Source organism: Dipodomys ordii, unplaced genomic scaffold, assembly GCF_000151885.1.
Source record: "Dipodomys ordii isolate 6190 unplaced genomic scaffold, Dord_2.0 Scaffold6, whole genome shotgun sequence".
NCBI classification, from domain to species: Eukaryota; Metazoa; Chordata; class Mammalia; order Rodentia; family Heteromyidae; genus Dipodomys; species Dipodomys ordii.
In genome coordinates, this window is record NW_012267222.1 from 18,890,424 (window position 1) to 18,913,350 (window position 22,927).

The 22,927-nt window shown below is 48.6% G+C and overlaps 1 protein-coding gene across 1 annotated transcript; it reads right to left on the bottom strand.

Moving 5' to 3' along the window:
* Positions 1-8,181: 8,181 nt before the first annotated feature.
* Positions 8,182-22,467, bottom strand: Necap2 (NECAP endocytosis associated 2). Its single transcript, XM_013035096.1, has 8 exons — positions 22,283-22,467; positions 19,021-19,121; positions 16,537-16,641; positions 16,381-16,462; positions 15,515-15,623; positions 11,672-11,837; positions 9,748-9,832; positions 8,182-8,526 (listed from the first exon to the last, which is right to left on the bottom strand). Exons 1-8 carry the CDS (start codon positions 22,372-22,374, stop codon positions 8,478-8,480), a joined length of 789 nt encoding a protein of 262 aa, XP_012890550.1. The 5' UTR covers positions 22,375-22,467; the 3' UTR covers positions 8,182-8,477.
* Positions 22,468-22,927: the final 460 nt, after the last annotated feature.

A 22,927-nucleotide genomic window follows, 5' to 3' on the forward strand; every position in this document is an offset into this window, starting at 1 on the left:
GGCCTGAGGGCGGGGCAGGAGCACGCGAGAGGCAGGCCCCGCGGGGGGGCGGGAAGAGCAGCCACACACCCGATTGGGGGATTCTCCAGGGAGGGGCGGGGCTAGAGCCACCCGCCACTCTTACCCTTCGCGCCTTCCGCCCAACTGACACACCGGACATCAGCGCGCCCCGCAGCGTCCCAGCAGTGAGGTGACTGCGCCTGGAGGCCGCCCAGCCCCGATGGCCGGCCCAGTTCCACGGCCTCACTGTAGGCAAAGATGTGCGAGCCGGGCGGCGTGAGGAGTGGCGCGCTCCGACCAGGCCTTGAGCGCCGCGGGAGCGAAGCCCTGGGCTTCCAGGAGTCGGTGTCTTCCAGATGGCTGCGCGGCCTCGGAGCGGGCCTTCACCGCGCCGCACTTGGTGGCGCCCCTTAAGTGGGACAGGGCCGCACGCCCGTCTCCATTGCGCCAGAAACAGTACTTGGCGCTGGGCCTCCGGGCCCTCGGCGGCCAGCTTTATACTGGAGCACTTGACGAATCCGTCTTCTGAGTGGGGATCTCGGGGCCGCTGGCCGGGGCAGTCTCCTGGAGCGGGTCCTGGAGCGGGTCTGCGTATGGAATGGCAAGATGGATGCTGCAGCCTCAGCCCACTTCTGGCGGTGTGACAGCAGCTAACTTCTGTTTCTTCAAACTCTTCCATATCTTATGGACACAGCTCGTTCCCATCACCATCGCCCGCGGGTGTCCCCACGCGACAGCAGCTAACTTCTGTTATTAGGAATTTGATTCGCGAGATACAGAGAAGCCACACTTTTAAGAGGTCAAATGGGGAGTCTTTATTAAAAGGCCTGCGACTGCAAGGGTGTCCCAAAGACTCGCAGCCCTGAATGCAGCGAGCACTAAGCTTATATAGGCCCAAACCGCATAAGGTGTGCGGAATTAAATCTAAAAAAAGGTGTAAAGCAAACCAGCAGAGGATTCTTAAACCTTCCAAAAGTATTATACAGAAGCAAAACAAACCATCTAGAGGGAAAATTAGGGGCAATCAAGGGGGAAGCAATCCAGGGCAAGACTTTGCCGGAGTTTAACAACTCATGTGTGACCCCTGTAATCCTAGATCTCCTCTAGAGGTCTCAGAAAGTCCACACCATCCATCAAGATGGCGCTAGTTAGACTGAGTAGCCACATTTCAGTTTCTTCAAACTCTTCCATACCTTATTCAAAAGCTCGGTCCCATCGGCGTCTATGGCCGTTCCCACATGACAGCAGCTAACTTGTTTCTTCAAACAGTCGGCTTGCTCCTCTAGCAAGGAAATGGCTGCAACCACACAGGCGCCATCAGCCCAACGTCCAGAGTCTGTCAATCGGGGTCTTCGGCACAAGGTCTCGGTCAGGCAGCAGTACTGGGTTCTGAGCACCCTGAGTGGCGGGAACAACATCGAGTGTCTAGCACGGGCGTCGCCAAGCTTGCCCCTCACAACAAGCCTGTATGTGTTGATGTGCCCTCGGTGGTGCTCCAAGCAGGGCAGCGAGCGTCACACAGCTTCCCAAGTAGCTGCTGCATGGTGGTCGCAGCCGAGAATATCGGAGCTGCTGTCGGCCTGGACCGTTCATTGAGTCATGCCGTGCCGGACCCCACCCCCTTCCGCTCCTGGCGTGGGCTTCCGCAGACTGCCCCTTCCTCCGCTCCCCAGCCGGAGTCACCCTGGGCCACCCCTCCCCAGGCCTCTGGCCTGGGCGGTAGCCGCTCACCCTGCCTCCCTCCTGCGCAGGCGCGTTGCTGAGACTCTGCTTGGCCAGTGCGCAGTAGCCTAAGGGCTCTAGGGGCATTTCACCGCAGGGAGCAGGGCTCAGTAAAGCATGTTTGGTTTTTGAGGCTTTTTTGTTCATTGTGTGCCCTGTCAACTCTACACCTACTATCCTCCTTCCTCTCCATGTCACATCTCACTCTGCCCATTCCCGCTGCTTCCCCACCCCCAACAGTGTGGTTTACTTTGCTGTCTCTCTTGTTTTCAAATGTGTACCAGTATCCCGAAAGGCCAGCAGCCCCACCCCCAGCAGGTAATTCTGGGTTTTGAGGTGGTTAGGAGGCTAGAATTTGGGAGATGAGTGGGAGATGCATTTGGGGGAAAACCAGTACTGAGGGCTCATGGCTAGCACTCTAACTCTCCTCAACTTTTGTCCTGGCTCATTTTGAACCTCTGTTCTCTAATGCTAGCTGGGATAAAGAGGGAAAAAAATAAATGCTCTAGGACAGTGTTTTCCAAATTATAACCAATGAGGGCTGGGAAGGTGGCTCAGTGGTAGAGCACTTGCCTTGCATGCCTGAGGCCCTGGGTTTGATTCCTCAGCACCACATAAGCAAAAAGAAAAAAGCCGGAAGTGGCGCTGTGGCTCAAGTGGTAGAGCACTAGCCTTGAGCTGAAGAGATGAGGGACAGCACCCAGGCCCAGAGTTCAGGCCCCACAACCGGACCCCAAAAAAAAATTATAACCAATGAGTTATAAAATCAACTTGCTAGATTTTTTATTTTCTTTTGGTTGGTAGTGGGGCCTGAACTCTGGGCCTGGGTGCTGTCCCTCAGCTTTTCAGCTCAAGGCTAGTGTTCTACCACTTGAGCCACAGCACCACTTCTGGCTTTTTCTGCTTAAGTGGTGCTGAGGAACTGAACCCCTCATGCATGCAAGGCAAGCACCCCTACCACTGAGCCACCTTCCCAGCCCCAACTTACTAGATTTTGACAAGCATTTTTAATGGGAAGTGTAAGGTATATTAAGTAGGTTTCATTAGGTAGCTGATGAGACCACCACATGGTAGTCAGGCAGGAAAAGTTTACTGAACTGCTGCCCCTTTTGTCTCAGGAACAGCTCAAACCTGGACATAGAGGGCCTTCAGTCAGTCCTTGGAATACTCCAGTATAATCAGGAAAATAATATACGAAATAATAAAAATAATAATCAGGAAAATAGTGGGTGTTTCAAGATCTTAGGTAAATGCTGTTATTCAGCCCAAGGGGACTTTACACCAAGAGCTGCCTTCTACTGTAATGATTCCTAGAGATTGGAAATGTATAGATTTTTTTCCTCCATCCCTTTAGCAGAACAGGATAAGGAAAATTTTTCCTTTACTATCCCAAGCATAAATAAGAAAGAACCTGCAAAGTATTACCAATGGAAAGTCCTACCCCAGGGAATGCTTAATTCCCTACTAGGTCAGGAATACATAGGGGCTGTTCTACAACCTGTGCAGGAATCTTTCCCAGATGCATATATTATCCATTATATGGATGACATATTGTTAGCTTTATCTGATGAGATCATGTTAGACAAACTTTACACAATGGTGCAAGAGAGGCTATTAGTTTCAGGTCTGTTAATAGCAGAGGAAAAAGTCCAAAAAGCCTCTTATCTGGGAATCATACTGTAATGCCAATATCCCACAGAAGATTCAAATCAGAATAGATGCCTTGAGGACCCCTAATGATTCTCAAAAGTTGCTGGGTGATATTAACTGGCTACGTCCCTCTCTGAAAAATCCAACTTACAAACTGAAGCACCTCTTTAATATTTTGCAGGGAGATAGTGACTTAAATAGCACCTGAGGGCTGGGAAGGTGGCTCAGTGGCAGAGTGTTACCTTGCATGCATGAGGCCCTGGACTCCATTCCTCAGCACCACATAAGCAGAAAAAGCTGGAAGTGGCACTGTGGCTCAAGCGGTAGAGCGCTAGCTTTGAGCTGAAGACCTGAGGGACAGTGCCCAGGCCCAGAGTTCAGGCCCCATGACTGACAAATAAATAAAATAGTCTCCAAGCATTAACCCCACAAGCGCAAGAGGAGCTACAATGTCTAGAACAACATATTCAAAATATCCAGTTAAAAAGTGTAGACCTGGGAAGTGGCGCTGTTGCTCAAGTAAAGCGCTTGCCTTGAGCTGAAGAGATGAGAGACAGCACTCAGGCCCAGAGTTCAAGCCTCACGACCGACAAAAAAAAAAAAAAGTATAGATCTGAAATCTTTAGTACAATTGTTGATTTTTCCTACCCCACATTCCTCTTCAGGATTATTAGTTCAGGGAGAAAGATGGGTAGAATGAATTTTTCTCTCTAATCACTTGGATAAAAAGTTAGAGGCTTATTTGGATACAATCGGTCAAGTGAGGGAGATAAAAGCTTAAAACTATACTAGTAAAGATCCAGACTGTATTATTATTCCTATGTCATATAAGGAGAATGAAAATAGTTACCAGGAAAATCTATCATGGCAAATAGCTCTTTCCAATTATCTAGGACATATGGGATGTCATTATCCAAAAAAAAAAAAAATCTTTTCATTTCTAAAAAATACTCAGTGGATTTTGCCAAAAATGGTTAAAAGTTATCCTATTTCAAAAGCGCCTCTCTATTTTATTGATGGCAGTAAAAGGGGAAAGGCGGCTTATTCTGGTCCAAAAATAAACATACTTAACTCCCCTTATCAGTCTGCACAGCAAAATGAACTACTTGCCATCATAACAACTACTCAAGGATGAGCCCGCTTCTTTTCTCATCACAGTATGTGGCCACTGAAGGATCTGCCTCTCCCTTCTCCGCCCAATCTTTTTATGTATCTAAAGATGGAATATGAAGGATTGAGTCCTGCCCTATTTGCAAAGCATCTGGTGTGTGCTCATGTGCTTGTCAACAGGCAGGTCATCGGACCTTGGCCCCCAGGAGACAATAGCCCCCACACCCAGCTTCCACTGTGGGCCTGGCCAAGGACATTGCCCTTGATCCCCAGGAGACCATAGCCCATTTTCTTATTCTCTGCTTCCTTGTTAAGTCCTATATAAGCCCACCCCAAAATCCGTCCCTTGCACAACCTCCAAACCTGTTGGAAGGTTTGTGCCCTGCTGCTCCTCAATAAACCATCCCTGCCAGTTGACTATCAAGTCCGGCGGATTCCTTTTCTGTTCTCTATTTTCCCAACAGCCATGTCTCTTCCTTTAATAGAGACCATGACACTGTCCTTAAAGGAGACTCGCATTAATTTTCTCTTTACTGAGTTACAAAAGAAGGTTTGAAGAGCCTCCCCCTTTTTTGTGATGCATATCAGGGCTCACTCTCTTTGCTTGGCCCTTTATCCCAGGGCAATAATTTTGTAGATCAGCTGATTGTACTTTATACATTCAAGCTACAGATTGGCACAATTTAACACATGCTATGCTCCTGCTTAACAGACAAAATTTCATTTAACTCACACTCAAGCTCAATCTATTATCTCAGCCTGTCCTACCTGTGTGCCAATCATTTGGTCCTCGTTTTATCCTGGAACCAACCTTATAGGTTTAAATCCTGTTATTATCCATCTTTTGGTCGATTAAACTTTATACGTCACAACTAACACCTTTTCAGGTTTTATTTGGGCTATGCCTTTACCTGGAGAAGCTTTGAATCATGTAATGAGCCATCTTCTTTCCTGCTTCGCTGCTATGGGTGTTCCCTCTACTGTTAAAACTGTCAATGTCCTTGCCTATACAGTACTAAATTGCAAACCTTCCTAAATAAGTGGCAATTATATTACAGGAATCCTTTATAATCCACAAAAGGGAGATAGGTATAAGTTACTGGGCCTCCAGAGAACAGATAGTAATGGCAATATATACCCTTAATTTTGAAAATTTAAATTTTCCATCCAATACTTCAGCAGCAGAAAAAAACTCATCTTTATGTCAACCTATCTGGTGGAAGGATGACACTGATAATAACTGGAAACTGGGAACCGTCAAAGTATGGGGCCGTGGTTATGCTTGTGTGTCCACAGGTTCAGCAGACATCTAGCTAACAGCCCAGAAATTAAAACCCAGAAAGGAAGAGAAAATCAACATCGAGGAAACTCTGGTGGAGTCCCTCAAGGATAGCTAAAGGCCGGGGAGAACAGCAGGAACCAGGTCTGCAACCATTCCCACCTGGGGACAGATGCTTTCCCAAGAAGCTGAGATAAAGGATAATATACAGGAAATCAATACACTGTCTTTGTTTGTAACGATGATGGCACTTATTCATACTGCTAGTGCCTCTTGCTTGGTACAAGCCTCCGGGGGGTTCCTATGCTGGGTAAACCGTTGTACTTACATTGTTACTGTGACAATACATTGTTACTGTGACAAATACAAGCTGGCTTGTATTTTCAACCAAGTGACATGTCACAGCTATAATTTTGGAGAAAATAAGTCAGTACTGGTTTTCTGGTGGTTTACTAAAGAATCTCAAAGACTTTCTTACCTGGGCTGGATTTGAACTGCAATCCTCAGATCTCAGCCTCCTGAGTAGCTAGGATTACAGGCATGAGCCACTGGCGCCTGGCACTATTTATCTATTTATTATACTATTTATTAAGTGCATAGTACTATTTAGGAGCAATGCAAGTAACATATTAACTCCATCCAGATTCTTTTTCACATTGACTCCCCACCTCTCCACACACAAATTTGTTCACCTTTTCCCTCACTGCGCCCCAAACTCAATGCCATCCCTTTTAACTATGCCCCCCCCACTTGTAAGTTCTAATCATGAGTGTAATTAAATTATTGGCTTTCCCTGACAATACTGTATTGAGTAGTTTTTAGCTAGAATTTCACCTGGTGATGGAAAATATCAAATTTGCTTGCCCATACCAGGCTTCTCAAGGAACTTTGCAGGGTAGAGCCCTGATGGTCTTTTCCTCAGAAGCTGCCACATTCTCCACACTGTTACCATGGTTCTTGGCTCTACAGAAAGGTAATTAGGACCAAGTTATCTGATGGGTACTGGTTATGCTTTATAGCCTGGGTTAAGGAAGGAACCTGTAGTCACTGAAAAGTAGGAGACAGCCTAGATATAAAGCCCAGACCTGTCTCCAGAATTCAATCTGACCTCTGGAAAAATACACTTTTTTTTGTCAAGAGACAGGGTCTCAATATACAGCCCAGGCCAACCTTAAACTCCCAATCTTCCTGCACAGTTGGCCCACGAACTTCCCCACAGAATTAGTTGCCACTGGAACCTTGCTCTGAGGATGAGAGAAAGGCCTATAGACTGTAGGAGAGGGCTTACTGCTCACCTCAGCACAACAGGTGCCATTTTCTAAGAACCTCTCTGGACACACTGTTTATTGGTGGTATCTGGAGAGCTCAGCAGCCATGCTGCCAAAAACACATTTATATATATCACACACACTGACAGAAGTAAAAATATTTATTTTTTAATCTTAAAAAAATCTGGTGTTTCCCCCAAAACACCAACCCTTTCAGTTCTTGATCTTGACCTTTAAAAAAAAAATCTTTCAAATGAGAGTTTAAGTTAATTCAATAAAGCAATTCCAGAGACATACTCAAGATGATTTCTTATAAATCAGCAAACCAGGCTGCCTTGTACTTTCAGGTGACTGACTGCTCAATCTTGAAGGAGAAAAGAGAAGAAGGCTTCCTGCTGGTAAGGCACTTCAGAAACCACCAATGTGGCCCAGTAGTAGAGTGCTTGCCTTGCATGCATGAGGCCCTGGGTTCAATTCCTCAGCACCACATAAGCAAAAAAAGCCGGAAGTGGCACTGTGGCTCAAACGTAGAGCACTAGCCTTGAGCTGAAGAGCTGAGGGACAGTGCCCAGGCCCAGAGTTCAGGCCCCCATGACCAAAAAAAAAACCCAAAAAACAAAAAACCACCAGTGCATATCTGCAAGTATCGAGGCCTACTCAGAACTGTGCTGTGAACCTGGGAGCCTGGAAAGTGGCCAGTGGCCAAGGATGCTGACCCCAGCTCCATAAGCTCCCACTTTCCTGCCAAAACACTGCCCCAGCTGCCAGCACCTGCAGACTCGGAAACCATTCAAATGGTCAACTACCTGTGGCTGAGGGCAGCTGCTGGCAGCAAGAAAAAGTCATCAGAAGCCCTTGCTGTGTACACCACAGAGGTCCCTTTTGCAAGGACATGTTAATGTGGACTGGCACATTAGCAAAACAAAATATTTAAAACTGTAAAAAGTTGTGTAATCTTTCCAATATTCCCTGATGGCCCATTCAAACTGCAGCCTAAAGACCTGCTAGAAATCAGAGATTCTTCCTCTGGAAGGTACCATCTGTCTCCCACCAAAGGGAATAAAGACAGCATCCTGCCCAGCAGTGACCCCAGAACATCTGCCAACCCTCTGAAGGCTAATCTGAATCCAGGTCGCAAACTCAACCCAATTCTGTTGCTTAGGGGTTTGTGTTTAATACAGGTCACTGCAATGGAGAAAGGCGACTTTGTCTCCCTCACATCAGGAGGACAGATAGGGAAGGATCTGGAGTGTTTCTTCTCCTGTGTTCTAGATGCACACTTGAATCCCAGGAAACAATGCAACATGGTACCAACTGACTGCTTCATATGCTCTGGCTTTGAAGAACAGTGACACCCCAGGGAGCATCCGGGAGTGCTTGGACTCCTTCCTTGGGCCCAGATGAGATGGCTCCTTCCCAGAAGTTGGATGAGGACAAAGTTGTACCGGTCAGAACTGGACCCAGCCTGTGCCTGGCTGAGTCTGGCTGGAAGATGGCCTTTAAGAGGAAGAGAGGACAGGAAGAGCTCAGCCTTTTTTTTTTTGGGGGGGGGAGGGGGAAGGAGGAGGAAGAGGAGTCAGTCGTGGAGTCTGAACTCTGGGCTTGGGCGCTGTCCTTCAGCTCTTCAGCTCAAGGCTAGCGCTCTACAACTTGAGCTACAGCGCCACTTCCGGCTTTTTCTGCTTATGTGGTGCTGAGGAATCGAACCAAGGGCCTCATGTATGCAAGGCAAGCACTCTATCATTTAGCCACCTTCCCAGCCCAAGCTCAGCCTTTTAACAACAGATGAAGGTGGCATCTCTCTGGGCAAAAAGAGCTCTAAACAGTTTCTAAATAGCCAAGAGCAATGGTAAACAAACTATGGCCCAGGACCAAACCTCAGCCTATGTGTCCTCAGGTCAAATACACTTTTCTCTTAAATTAGTTGTACCATGCTCATGTGCTCTGGTGAATAGCTCTGTTGGCACATAGCCACGTCACTGATGTCTATACTCTGTGGCTGCTTTCCTGCCACTGTAGCAGGTTCTAGAACCTGGCCACATAATAACAGTACAAATAGGAACTGAGCATCTTTCCACCCTCACTCCAAAGGAAGGCTAGACTCTCCACCCCAGAAGTCTCATGAATTATTTTGATAATTTATGGTACTATATTTAAGTAAGGATGATTTAACTAGTAAAAAAAAAAAAAGAAGTCCCATGAGGGTGAGCAGTCTGGGCCTGACTTTCAGGTAGAGAGGAGAGAGGGGAACTGGGGACCATTCAAAGCACTCGGTGAGGTGGTGTGGACAGCAAGATGCCTTAATGGATATGCACAGAGGACAATCTGCCACCCACAGCTGGTGTCTGGGGCTCTGTCTTCCGGCTGGCATGAAAATGTCTACACAGGGTTGATGATTTGGGGCTGGGAATGTGACTTAGTGGTAGAGTGCTTGCCTAGCATGCATGACACCCCGGGTTCAATTCCTCAGTACCATATAGAAAGAGCCAGAAGTGGCACTATGGCTCAGTGCTAGAGTACTAGCTTTAAGCAAAAGAAGCTCAGGGACAATGCCCAGGCCATGAGTTTCAAGCCCCAGGACTGGCAAAAAAAAAAAAAAAAGGGCAACCCCCCCCCAAGAGCTGATGTTTTCACAGCCAGAAGGAAGACAGGGGAGTGGCCCTGGGTCTTTATAAGTAGTCTTAACTATTCCCCACCCCCAAATGCAGCCCTCCTCACCCTGTAGATTTTGTAAAGTCTCCCCAAACGTCAGCGGTGGCAGCAGTGGCAGGCTTGGACTGTGGCCAGGATTCAGCAGCACTTCCTATTTGTGTCCCAAGTCCAGTGGGTAGGAAGAAAGAAGAAGAGAAGTCAGGGCCTTCTTCCCATTTGGTGACTAAATTATGAGACTTGGGGGATCAGTCTCATGATTCCAGGAAGCTAAGGACAAATAAGCCATGTCTGGGGGCCATACAACACCAGTAGTGCTACATTTCCACCATAGCTCAGACCTTAGGAACCTCAGGGGAAAAGCAGAAACGATACAAAGTGACAGAAAGTGTCATCTGTTGCACATTACTTATACCCTATGCTATTTTCAGCTATGTATACTTCAATCTGTTCAAACTTACTACCTCACATCCTGTTTTCACAAATGGAGAATGACACCTATACTGTGTGTTTCATCCCAGTGACATAAGGATAAGGAAAAATAAATAGAATCACAGTCCAAGTTGGTCAGGGCATAAAATGAACAACCGGCCCAGTGCCAGTGCCTCACACCTCTAATCCTAGATCTGGCTACTGAGGAGTCTGAGATTTGAGAAATCTGGTTTTAAGCCAGCACAAGCAGGTAACTCCAAAGACTCTTATCTCCAAGTAACTAGCAAAAAGCCAGATGTGCAGGTGTGGTTCAAGTGGTAGAACACCAGCCATGAGTGAAAAAGCTGAATGAGAGTATGAGGCCCAGGGTTCCAAGCCCTGGTACCAACTCAAAAGAAACAAGCAAGCAAACAAGAAACAACCCAAAAGGGCACTGGCTGAATGGCTCAATTAATGCCTTCCTAGCAAGCATGAGGCCTAGAGTTCAAACCGTAATTACCACAAAAAATAAAAAGAAAAGAAAATTTCCTGGTGACAAAGCCCCTCTCCTGCCTAGGAAATTTCCCCACAGTGCTGAGGTTGAAAGCTTGACCCCAGGCAAAGGAGCCAATGTCAGACTTACCAGTCCTTGAACCAGGCTTGAACTCAGGGCCTGGGCACTATCCCTGAGCTTCTTTTACTCAAGGCTGGCACTCTACCACTTGAGACACAGAGCCACTTCTGACTTTTTCTATTTGACATGTGGTACTGTGGATCGAACCCAGAGCTTCACGCATGCTAGGCAAACACTCTACCACTAAGCCATATCCCAGCGTCAATGTGAGATTTTCTAAGAACCAAGAAAGCTTTTGTACTTGGAGGGTGGACCAAACTGGGTGAGGAATTGGATGGAGATGGACTGGTGATAATCCCCAGCCTGGGAAGGCCAGAGCAGCACACTGGATAGGCCAACCAGGCAGGAAGTGGAAGGAAAGAGCTGGAACCCCATCGCTAGTTTTAGAAATCCTGGGCCCTCCAAAGGTGGCAGCTACACAAGCCACCTGGAGCTCTCTCAGCATCCCAGCACCCAGTGACCCACTCCACACTGAGTATCTAGTACTACTTTCTGCTCACCTTGGCACACTCCATGCGACATCCATCTTCCCAGATATACCAGGCATCGCAAAGTCTGAGCCCAGTCATGCTTTTCTCTCTGCCAGGAATACCAATATTTCTGCCCCAATCATCTCCTTCCTTCATAGGGCAGCTCAATACCTCCTCCAGGAAGCTTCCCCAGTGGGATCCTGCTGGCTTCTCATGGTCTGTGGCCCACACACTGACTCCTCACTGTCACTAGGCACAGGCAGAGTTGTATCTATATCACCCATTTAATACCCACTGAGGACCTGGACCTGCCTTCTCTGACTTCACAGCAAGTAGAGGGGAAGAGAACCTCCAGTGTGTGCAGGATCTATGTCTGACACATACAGGGTCAAAGTGACAAGTCAGAAAGGGTGAAGGAGGGAAGCCCTGGGCTACTACCACTACCAAGGAGAAGTGTCAGCAGTTGCCCAGTACTGACCTGAACCAGGCTGGATGAGGGAGCCTCCTGTAGACAGCTGCTCCCCGGAGGGTGGGATGAGGGTAGAGGCCTTGCCTCCAGGGGGAGGGGGAAGCAGGCTCAGACCTCCTGTGCTGGCAGGCCGTGCTCGGGGAGTCCCAGCTGCTCCTTCCTTCTTCTTTATGTTCTAAAGGGAAGAGAGCATGCTATAATCAGAGAGCTCTACATGAAAGCCAAGGGAACTCCAACCCCAACAACCACAGAGCAAAAAGTGGTCCTATCTACACCTTGCTGTCATAAGCAGCATCCCGTGTGTCACAATTCCAGGCCTATCACTGATATGGCTCATTAAAAAAACCAAGCACCTAGCTGGGCACTGGTTTCACTGGGCACTGGTTTCACATGCCTATAATCCTAGCTACTCAGGAGGCTGAGATATGAGGAGGATCGTGATTCCACCTAGGCAGGACAGTCTGTGAGACTCTTATCTCCAATTAACCAAAAAATTAACCAAAAAATACGGAGGTGGTACTGTGGCTCAAGTAGTAGAGTGCTCATCTTGTGCTGAAGAGCTCAGGGACAGTGCCCAGGCCCAGTGTTCAAGCCCCACAACCAGAAAAAATAAAAATAAACAGCACCTGCATTGATGGCTCATACCTGCAGTCCTAGCTACTCAGGAAATCTGAGGGCCATGGTTCAAGGCCAGCCTGGGCTGGAAAGTCTGTGAAACTCTTATGTCCAATTAACTATCAAAAAAAGAGCCAGAAGTGAAGCTGTGGCTCAAGTGGTAGAGTACTAGCCTTGAGAAAAAGTTCAAGGGACAGCACCCAGACTCAGAGTTCAAGCCTCAGGACTAGCAAAACACAAAAACAAAAAACCCAGCACCTGATTCTTTCTATCCCTGAGGAAATGCATATCAATGTAAAATGATCCAACATTACACACCCACCAGAATGGCTGAAGCATCAAGTATTGAGTATGGGGAAAAAAGCTTGAGCCAGGCTTCAGTGCTCTAAATCTTTGCTACTCAGGAGGCTGAGAACTGAGGATCAAGGTTCAAAGCCAGAGTGGGCTGACAAATCCAAGAGAATCTTATCTTGAATCAACAGCAAAATGCAGGAAGTAGAGGTGCGGTTCAAGCAGAAGAGCACCAGCCTTGATCAAAAAAGCTAAGCAAGAGCACAAGGCAGAGTTCAAGTCCCAGTATTGACACCAAAAAGAGAAATCTATGAAGTGCAACATGGAAACTCATGACATAGCCCAACAGCAATGCATGCGCATGCGTACCAAGAGACACCAACACTGGTGGCAGCAGGAAACCACCCAAATGTCCATCTTCAAGCAGATGCCCTGGATGCACCCGCACAGCAGCAACAATGAACAAGCCCCTGCAGCAGCACAACTGCCTCTCTAGTAATAACTACACTAACTCCTCTGCTTTGGATCTAGGGGAAGTGTCCAGGCCTTTCAGGTTGTGGGGCTTGAACTCAGGGCCTGGGTGTTGTCCTTGAGTGTTTTTGCTCAAGACCAGCACTATACCACTTTAAGCCATAGCTCCACTTCTGGTTTTCTGTGGTTAATTGGAGATAAGAGTCTCATGGACCTTTCCTTCCCAGGCTGGCTCTGGACCATCATCCTCAGACTTTAGCCTCCCGAGTAGCTAGGTTTACAAGTGTGAGCCATCTGCACCTGGCTAGATTCAGTTCTTTATAGTTCAATTTTGGCTGGGCATAGTGGTACACACCTGTAATCACAGCATCCAGGAGGCTGAGGCAGGAGGACTGAAGAGTTCCAGGCAAGCCTGGAATAGATACATAGCAAGCAAGATCTTGTCTCAAAATAATAAATAAATAACCTGGGTGCCAGTGGCTCAGGTCTGTAATCCTACTGAGTTCTAAGGATTGCAGTTAAAAGCCAGCAGGGGCAGAAGAGTCCATAAGACTTTTTTTGGGTCAGTTGTGGGGGCTTATGCCCAGGACCCTAAGTATATGACCCCAGAGCTCTTTTTTCTCAGTGCTAGCACTCTACCACTTTGAGCCACAGTCCCATTTCCAGTTTTTAAGTGGTTAATTGGAAATAAGAATTTCATGGGGAATTTTTTGCCCAGACTGACTTTGAACCACTATTCTCAGACCTCAGCTTCCTGAGTAGCTAGGTTTATAGGTGTGAGGCACCAGCTCCTGGCTTATGAGATTCTTATCTCCAACTAATCACCAAAAATCTGCAAGTGGACCTGTGGATCAAATGGTAGAGTACCAGCTTGAGGCTGAAAAAACTCAAGGACAGCACTCAGACTCTGAGGTTCAAGCCCAGGACTGACAAAATAAATAAAATTATAAAATAAATTCCTGGGAGATAATGAGGGAAGAGGCAACACCAACACTTCAAAAAGAAATGTACTTATGGCCACGCACTAGTGCCTCATGCCTGTAATCCTAGCTACTCAGGAGGCTGAGATCTGATGATTGTAGTTCAAAGCTGGCCCAGATAGGAAAGTTCTTATCTCTAGTTAACTATCACAAAACCAGAGTAGAGCAGTGGCTCAAAGTGATAGACAGCTAGCCGTGGGGGAAAAAAGTTCAGAGACAGCGCCCAGGCCCTGAGTTCTAGCCCTATGACTGACCAAAAAAGAAATGTAGGAAATTGATAGACTTATGTAACTGTAACCCTCTGTATATCACATTTATAATAACAATTAGAATAACTGAGTTCTCCATTATGGCTTTTCACTTTTCTGTGTATTAGGCTTCAAAAACAAAACAACACTTGAAAAGCAAAGCATTGAGCTATACACCAGCCCGAGTCACACAGATGAAGGCAACAAGGGTCTCCCATGAGCACAGCAGCAGCGTCAGTGAAGCCCTAGCATGCATCCAGCTGGCCATTTTCTTCCACACCTATGACCTAGGCTAAGTCCCTTTGCCTCCCTGTGCCTCAGTATCCTTGTTCTGTCTTCTAGAAGGAGGGGGTGTTCAATTCACAGGAGAAAGGCCTGAGAACACTACCTGGCCCATAGCTGACGCTCATTACATGTTAGTTTCCTCCAAGCAAGAGAAAGAGTCATATCCCAACCAGTCCACTGGATTGGATTTGTACTTTCTCCAAGAGCCAGTTAGCCAACTTCAAGGTCCCAAATCATCACCAGCATGAAGCAGAAAAGAGGAAAAAGAATGGTGAGGAAAGAAGAAGAGCATTAGAGTTTCAAACTTCTTCAAAAAGAAACCCATCTGGTCCTTGGTTCCCTCACATGATGACTTAGTCTCCCCATTCCACCCTCGCAGCCAGGTAAAGGCCAAACCTTGGCAGTTCAGCTCCCCCAGCCTGTTCCTATTCTGGAAGGGCTAGATACAGAAAGTAGACCCAGGCAGCCAGAACACCACCACCAGCCAAAGTTGCCCAGGCCTCCCAGCCCAGAGCACTCACATTCCTTACATGAGGCTCAAGGCCCAGGCACAGCTTGAGATGAGCACATGACCTTCCCAAGGCACTAATAGCCAGGACAGAAACACCAGTTCTGGTGGCAAGTGACAGATGCTCTGTTTCCACTCAGAGGCCGTGTGTGAGCTGTTCCCTTTGCTAAGCAGCTCCTGGGCCCTCACTCCCCATTCCCCGCAGGTGACTCCTTCCAGGAAGCCTTCCCTGGGCCCTCACATCAGGGCATCCCTTAGGCACAGAACCTCTCCTGCCGTGCTGTGATCAGCAGGGCAGGGGCTTTGTGCACCTGGCACAAGGCAGCTGCTCGGTAAACTGTAACTACACTGACAGCTCTGACTTTTTGAGGAGTTAGGGGCTCTGGGGTGGGTATCACCAGTGTCACCTGCCCAGGGCCAAGGGGCCAAGGGGCCAAGGGAGGGTGAGACTCACTGCGATGTTGATCTTGATGGTCTGGCCCTCCTTGAAGCCCAGGTCCAACTTGGGGCCTTCATCTGGGTTCTGGGCTTGTTTTGCAAACTCACACTGCTGTTTCACCCACCTGGGGAGGAACAGGAAGGAAAAGTGAGAAAGGCACAGCCTTGTGTCCACTTATTCTCTGTGTTCAGCGAGGACACTTTGCAGGCTGGCTTTGGAGTCAGCAATTAAGATTCCACCTGCAACCCTAAGCAGGTGCAGACTAACTGGCTTCCTTGCCATGATGATGGCTGGGATCCAAAGGTCTGAAAAATGAGTCCCAGACCAGAAGGTCCCAGCTGTGGCCTCCTGGAAGCTGAGAGCCCTCCCTTTCCTCTCCTTCTCTTGATACAGTCTGCACACTCTGCCTCCAACTGCTGCCCTCTCTACCACCTCAACATTCACTCAGGGTGAGACAGGCAGGTGCCCAGAAGTAGAGGGCATACAATGCCACCTAGCACTGCCTACTTGCTGGCAGTCAGAGGCGGAGTCCTGCAGAGGGCAGAGGAGCACTTTACTGCCTGTCTTTGCACACACAAAAAACACCAGGGACTCCAAGTGGCACTCAGGAGCTCATGGGTCCCTGACTGCTGAGGGCTGGTGGGGAGGTGATGTGGCACCTTGAGGGCTGAGCCAGATGACTGGAATGTCAGACACCTTTGGAAAAGGAGACTTGGAAGCAGTGATAAAGACTGGTGAGAGGGAAGGAGGCGAGTCAGGAGGACTGGGCTTTTCTGAGGCCTTGCTATCAGACAAAGCTCAGTCATGGGTGTCCTCCTTGGAAATGGCTTCCCAGAAAAGGAAGGAGGATGGAGGCAGCACGGGTCTCTGGGAACACTTACTTGAAATGGTCCTGTAATGCTACATTGAAGTCAAAGGCATCCCCTCGGTCCACGAAGCCAATCCCAATAAATGCCCGTCGCCCTGGGAACAACATGTGATCAGCCCCACTTTTTCCAGGACACTGCTCCCAGAGTGCCACCCAGACCCATGCGTACCAGTTCCATCTTCAATGCGGACGACGAAGTACCTGCTGGAATCGGTCACGCTCTCCACAGCTGAGCCTGGAAACTGATCCACTGGTGCCTGAGCAAAGAGCTCCCCTGAAAGCACAAGCTGGGCTGAGTCCGGTATTCTCAATGCACTACTAAAATGCCTATTGCTCTGCAAAGCATCTTAGCAAAGCTGGGGTAGGTTGGCACAATCTTCCTCTGGGATCCCAATCACATCTATTTTTTTTTCTTTTTTCCTTTTTTTTGGGCCAGTTCTGGCCTTGAACTTTGAGCTTAGGCTGGTATAGGTGACCACAGGCCCAAATAAGAGCAAGCACCTGAAGCAGGCCTGTGAGAGGGGGAAGTTTTAGACCTACAGAAGACTCCAAAGGGGCTGGGAAGGTGGCTCAGTGGTAGAGCGCTTGCCTTGCATGCTCGAGGCCCTGGGTTCGATTCCTCAGCACCACATAAGCAAAAAGAAAAAAGCTCAAGTGGTAGAGTGCTAGCCTTGAGCTGAAGAGCTGAGGGACAGCGCCCAGGCCCAGAGCTCAGGCCCCACGACCGGACCCAAAAACAAAAAGACTCCAAAGCTGACAGACCTCAAAATATAACAAAACAAACAAAAACAACCTTCTAAATCAGCTGTGTGACCCCAATCTCAGGGACTGAGCAAACCGGTGACTGGTTTACAAAGCCCAGCCCTCCACAAGTTCCTGTGGCACTGCTGGCTGGCCCCCCTCACAGTGTTCATCTCCTCTGATGTGGTTAAGGCTTTTTGTGTGCTGTGCTGGCCCAGACTGGCTTTGAATTCATCATCTTATCTCAGCCTGAGTGCTGGGATTACAGGTGTGCAACCCCACACCTGACTTCACCAAACATTTTCAACCGAGTCTTGAGGTTCGGAGGTGACTGAGTCATCAAGCTGAACTAAACCCTCGATTCCATTCACTGGTCAGTGTATCCACTTTCAGTCTGGCACACTGAGGCCTAGCCTACCTGGATGCCTTGGGCTGGGCAAAGATTCTCAGCCAGGAGCTCACTTCCTCACATGAGACACTTGGCTTGTCACAATCTAGATAATGGGAAGGCAGAGGCCAGGGATGCTAAGTGTCTTCCACACTGGACCTAGCAGCTGTGGATGTCAACAGTGTGGCAGTAAGAAGCCCCGGCCAGCAATGACAAGGATCATGACATGAAGAGTACCTTAGAGAGGGTCCTCCAGCCATGCCCAGCCCTCAGTGGTGGCTGACATGTTAGAGCTCCAACATTCCCAGAAAACAAGAGGTTCGGTGATAGCCTTGACACCACATAGATGTCTGAAAAGTCCCTAGCTAGCCACAACGCTATCTCTTCTGTTCTCTGCAGCCAAGAGGTACCTTGTCAACACTGCATTCACAAAGCAACTGGATAAATATCTGCTCAATTCCTACTTCCACTGACCCCATGGGAGAGGTATTAGTGTGACCTCATTTCAACAATAAAGAAGCCAAGGAAGACTCCGGAGGTAATGTGGCTCACCCAAGACCCAACAACTCAGAAGCCTCAGTTATGACAAGATGCCAGCTCTGCCTCTATATCTCTGCACTTCCTTCTGCTCTACAAAAGGAAACTTCTACATATTAAGAGAAAAAAAATAAAGGACAGAGGACTATGGCATATGTCTGAGCAGGCATTATGTTCAATCCCAATCGAAGAACAACTGGGGTCAGAAGCTGAGAGGTTCCAGAAGCACTGCCCTCCATTGCTCCCTGAAGCACTGGCAGGCCAGGATTTCTGGGTAGGTTACTCCAGAGTTAGAACCCTCAGCTGATCCCAAGATAGCCCACCGGACCTAAGATAGGTCAGAAAGAGCTGAGTCTGAGGCTAGCGCTCTACCACTTGAGCCACAGCACCACTTCAGGCTTTTTCTGTTTATGTGGTGCTAAGGAATGGAACGCAGGGCTTCGTGCATGCAAGGCAAGCACTCTACCACTGAGCCACCTTCCCAGCCAATAAACATAATTCTTAGGAGGAAGCAGGGCTCGGTGGCAGGGTATTATGTGGCTCCACCCAAATTGTCTTCAAGGCCCTTTTTCTTTTTCTTTTTTTTTTTTTGAGTCCAGTCGTGGGGTCTGAACTCAGCTTGGGCCACAGCGCCACTTCCGGCTTTTTCCTTTTTGCTTATGTGGTGCTAAGGAATCAAACCCAGGGCCTCAGGCATGCAAGGCAAGCGCTCTACCACTAAGCCACCTTCCCAGCCCCTCAAGGCCCTTTTTCTAGGGCCCAATTAGGCCACTAGTTTAAGGACCCTCAAAAGGAAAAAGTTCTTGACAAGAAATACTCTTTTTTATACCTGAGGCTAGTTGTTTCTAGGACCAAGGCTGGGGAATGGAGGTAGCTGGACGTTCCACATGATCTGATCTAGGACAGCGTCCCTAACCCTGGCCTGGCCCTCTTCTTTCAAGTGGGAGGTTTGGCACTTCAGCCCAACACAGGCTCCTCTGCCTTTACCTGAGGTCTTGTCCTCCAGCTTGATGTAGGCCACCTGTCCTTTTGCAGTGATGCGCAGCCGGCCACTCCATGATGGCTGATCCAGCTGCCACTCCGAGGCCCTAAGGAGACAGAAACCACTGAGCCTCTGCCCGAGGCTCCTCTCCACTCCTGTAGATGCAGGGGGTGACAATGGAAAGGCTGCTTGTTCTAGACCAGAGCTAGCAGACCTTGTCTGTAAAGGGAAAGACAGGAAATAATTTGGCTTTTAGGCCACATAGTTGTCACTAGGCAACTGTGGTGATGTAGAATCAATTAGACAACATGCATGTATACTGGTATTTTAAGCAAATATTGTTACTGAGTGTGGTCCTATTTCAATAAAACTGTACAGACACAAAAACCTACTTTAAAATGTAAAATTAATTCTGAGTCTGTGAGCCACTCAAACAAGGAGTTGCAGCCTGCAGACTATCAACCTTCTCCCAAGTATGAGTTTCTTCTACTTTCCTTTCTGTGGAGGAAGCATGGGGGTGAGTGGACAGTTTCTGTTTATAGCACTGCCGGGCTGTGGGGACCAGAGTGCTGGCTGGAAGCACTAAGACCATTGGAGGAAAAGTAAGAGTAAGTTATCATATGTAGGGAAAAGGAGAGCAATGATGTCCTCAGTGAGAAAAGTGAGGTTTAGGAAATTCATCCTCAAATGTATCCTAGGCAAAAAGAAACCATAGACCTACTACAGCAATGGCCTCTTTTCACTTTCTTTTTTCTTCTTTTTTTGCCTGTCATGGGCCTGAACTCTGGGCCTGGGTGCTGTCCCTTAGCTCTTCAACTTAAGGTGAGTGCTCTACCACTTGAGCCACAGTGTTACTTCTGGCTTTTTCTGCTTATGTGGTGCTAAGGAATTGAACCCAGGGCCTCATGCATGCAAGGCAAGCACTCTACCACTGAGCCACCTTCCCAGCCCTCTTTTCACTCTTTTAAGGCAGTAACTTCAATTCTACTTCAAAGAAGCAGGTCAGTAAAATCCCTAAATAACAAGGCCAGCGGGTGTTTCCAGGAACCTCCACACACAGGTTTTTTTTTGTTTTCTTTTCTTGGAAGTTGCTAAGCAGATACCAGTTTTCGAGAACTCTGGAGGCAGGTTGTTTTGAAAGCCTCTCAATTCACCAGGCAGCAACTGAGTTTCAGTTCCTCTTCCTGAGGCAACAGACCTCAAAGTCAGGGAAAGAGGGGCTCTGAGGCTGAAGAGCAATTTCCTCAAGCCAAACCAACTCCTGCTGACACTTACTAACCTTGCTCTCTATAAAGTAAGAGCAAGCAAGCTAGCACTGGTGACTCATGCCTGCAATCCTAGCTATTCAGGAGGATGAGACCTGAGGATCAAGGCTGGAAACCAGCCCAGGCAGGAAAGTCCAGCCCAGGAAGGAAAATCTTTAAGAATCTTTTTTTTTTTTTTTGGTCAGTCATGGGCATGAACTCAGGGCCTGGGTGCTCAGCTCTTCGGTTCAAGACTAGCACTCTACCACCTGAGCCACAGCGCCACTTCCGGCTTTTTCTGCTTATATGGTGCTGAGGAATCGAACCCAGGGCCTTATGCATGCAAGGCAAGCACTCTACCACTGAGCCACCTTCCCAGCTCAATCTTTGGGAATCTTAATCTCCAATTAATCACCAGTAAACAAGTAGTGGATCAGTGGCTTAAGTGGTAGAGTGCTAGCCTTGAGCACAAATGCTCAAAGATAGTACACAGGCACACTGAGTTCAAGCCCTAGGACCTGTACTACTGTGTATGTATGTGCATGCACACACGCGCGCGCACACACACACACACACACACACACACACACAGAGGAAGCAATCCCAGTTCTCTCAAGACTCAATAGAGCGGGGTTAATAACCATCCTTGGATTGGTAGACACATCTGCAATCTGACAACAAAACTCCAATGTGTTTTTAATAGGTTTTTGTTTTATTTATTTTTTGTTTTTTGGCCAGTCCTGGGTCTTGAACTCAGGGCCTGGGTATTGACCCTGAACTTCTTTTGCTCCAGGCTAGCACTCTACCACTTGAGCCACAGCACCACTTCCAGCTTTTTCTGTTTATGTGGCACTGAGGAATTAAACTCAGGGCTTCATGCATGCTAGGCAAGCACTCTTATCACTAAGCCACATTCCCAGGCCTCAAATGCATTTGTTACTGTTATTTTCATGCTACTTTTAAATTACCTCCTGTATCCAGTTATTTACTAGTTAAGTTATTTACTAGAAAATTTGCTGAGTCTGTGTTCACATAACTGCAAAGAAACAAGTGTACAGATGTGTGGACACTGCCTTATTCTTGCTGTGCAGGTCAATCCAGTATCACTGGGGACACACATTCCTCCTAGAGCCACCCAACCACCAACCAGTATGAAAGGCGATATGCCAGGTTGTCTGTGTACTTCCTTTTCATCTCATTTGGAGGCAATAAAACACACAGTTCAAAGGGTTGTAGCACTATATAATACTGAGACTCTAACTCTCCTCTAAGGCAGATTCCTGTGTTCCAGAAATAACCATATGTTTACAAGCAGGAGTGTTTACACCTCAAACGAAGATTACCCCAGGTAAGTGTGGATGGGCTGGAGGATAGGGTATGAGCCATCAAGGGTGAAATCAGAAGGGAGCTAGACAGGGAAAGGGGAACTAGGCAGGTAAGGGGAAGTGGGTAAGAAAGGGGGAGCTAGCAGGAAAGGAGGATCGAGGCAAGAAAAAGGGGAGCTAAGGAGGAAAAAGGGAAGCGAGGCAGGAAAAGAGGAGCCAGACAGGGAGAAAGGGAGCCAGACAGAAGGGGGAAAAAAAGGGAAACTAGGCAGGAAACGGGGAGCCAGGCAGGAAAGGGAGAAGCTAGACAGGGAAAGGGGAAATGTAAAAATAGGCAGGAAATGGGGGAGCTAGAAGAGAGGAGCTGGGCGAGAAAGTGCCCCTGATTCTGGCCATAGGCTGTCCGCCTCCTGGCCCGCTGGGGTTAAGGATCTCCAAGGATCCCTCCCAGGCCGTCGGTTAGCGCTGAGCGAGAGTGGCCTGTGGCCTGACCTCGGTCAAACTCAGGGCATCAGCGGCCAGCGGAGGTCCCGGGCGCTAGGCCTCGGCCAGCGCCGGCCCCGCCGCCGGCGTCTCGGGCGGGCGGACTGGGGACCTGACCTGACCTCCCCGGCTCCTGCCCTGGCTGCACAGGGCCGTCCCGGGCGCCCGCAGTGGGTGTTGGGGGGGATTTTAAGTCGGGGAGAGCGGGAGGTCACCTGTAGCCACGGTTGGTGGCTCGCGGTGGGATGCGGTAGACGTGGACCTCCGGCTTCACGCAGAGAACCGACTCGTACTCGTCCTCCTCCATCGCGACGCAGAGACCCTACCGGACTTCCGGCCTCGTCTCCGCCCCCTTCTACAATCCCACCCCCTCGGGGCCGGAAGCGGCCCTACTCTATGACTACAACTAGGAGAGAGCGGCTGTTTACGAGCTTCCTCGATGCGCGCCCTCTGCTGGGTGGCCTGACTCAAGATATGCGGTGGATGGACTGGCGCTCCCGTGCGGAGGACCAGAGTGAGCTGGGGGCCTCTGTCCTCCACCCAGGCACTGCCGGCTGCAGGACCGGCCCTCGCTTAACCAGACCCAGGGTCTGGTTGGATGTAGCTGGTCCCACCGCCCCGCTCTTAAGCTTGGAGACTAGTTAACTGCGATGCAAAGATAGAGCTGACCCTGTCTCCATTCCCTGCTCGTCTTGCTTGCATCCCTCCTCTCCCCAGCTGTCCTTCTTACTCTGCTCTCTTCCTCCCATATTGAGTCTTTCTCTAGAGAAATCACCCGCAGCCCCCTCCATGATTTGTAACCTACTCACAGGCTCAGGGCCTTGGATTTCTCTAGGGATTACGATGTCTCATCATGGTCA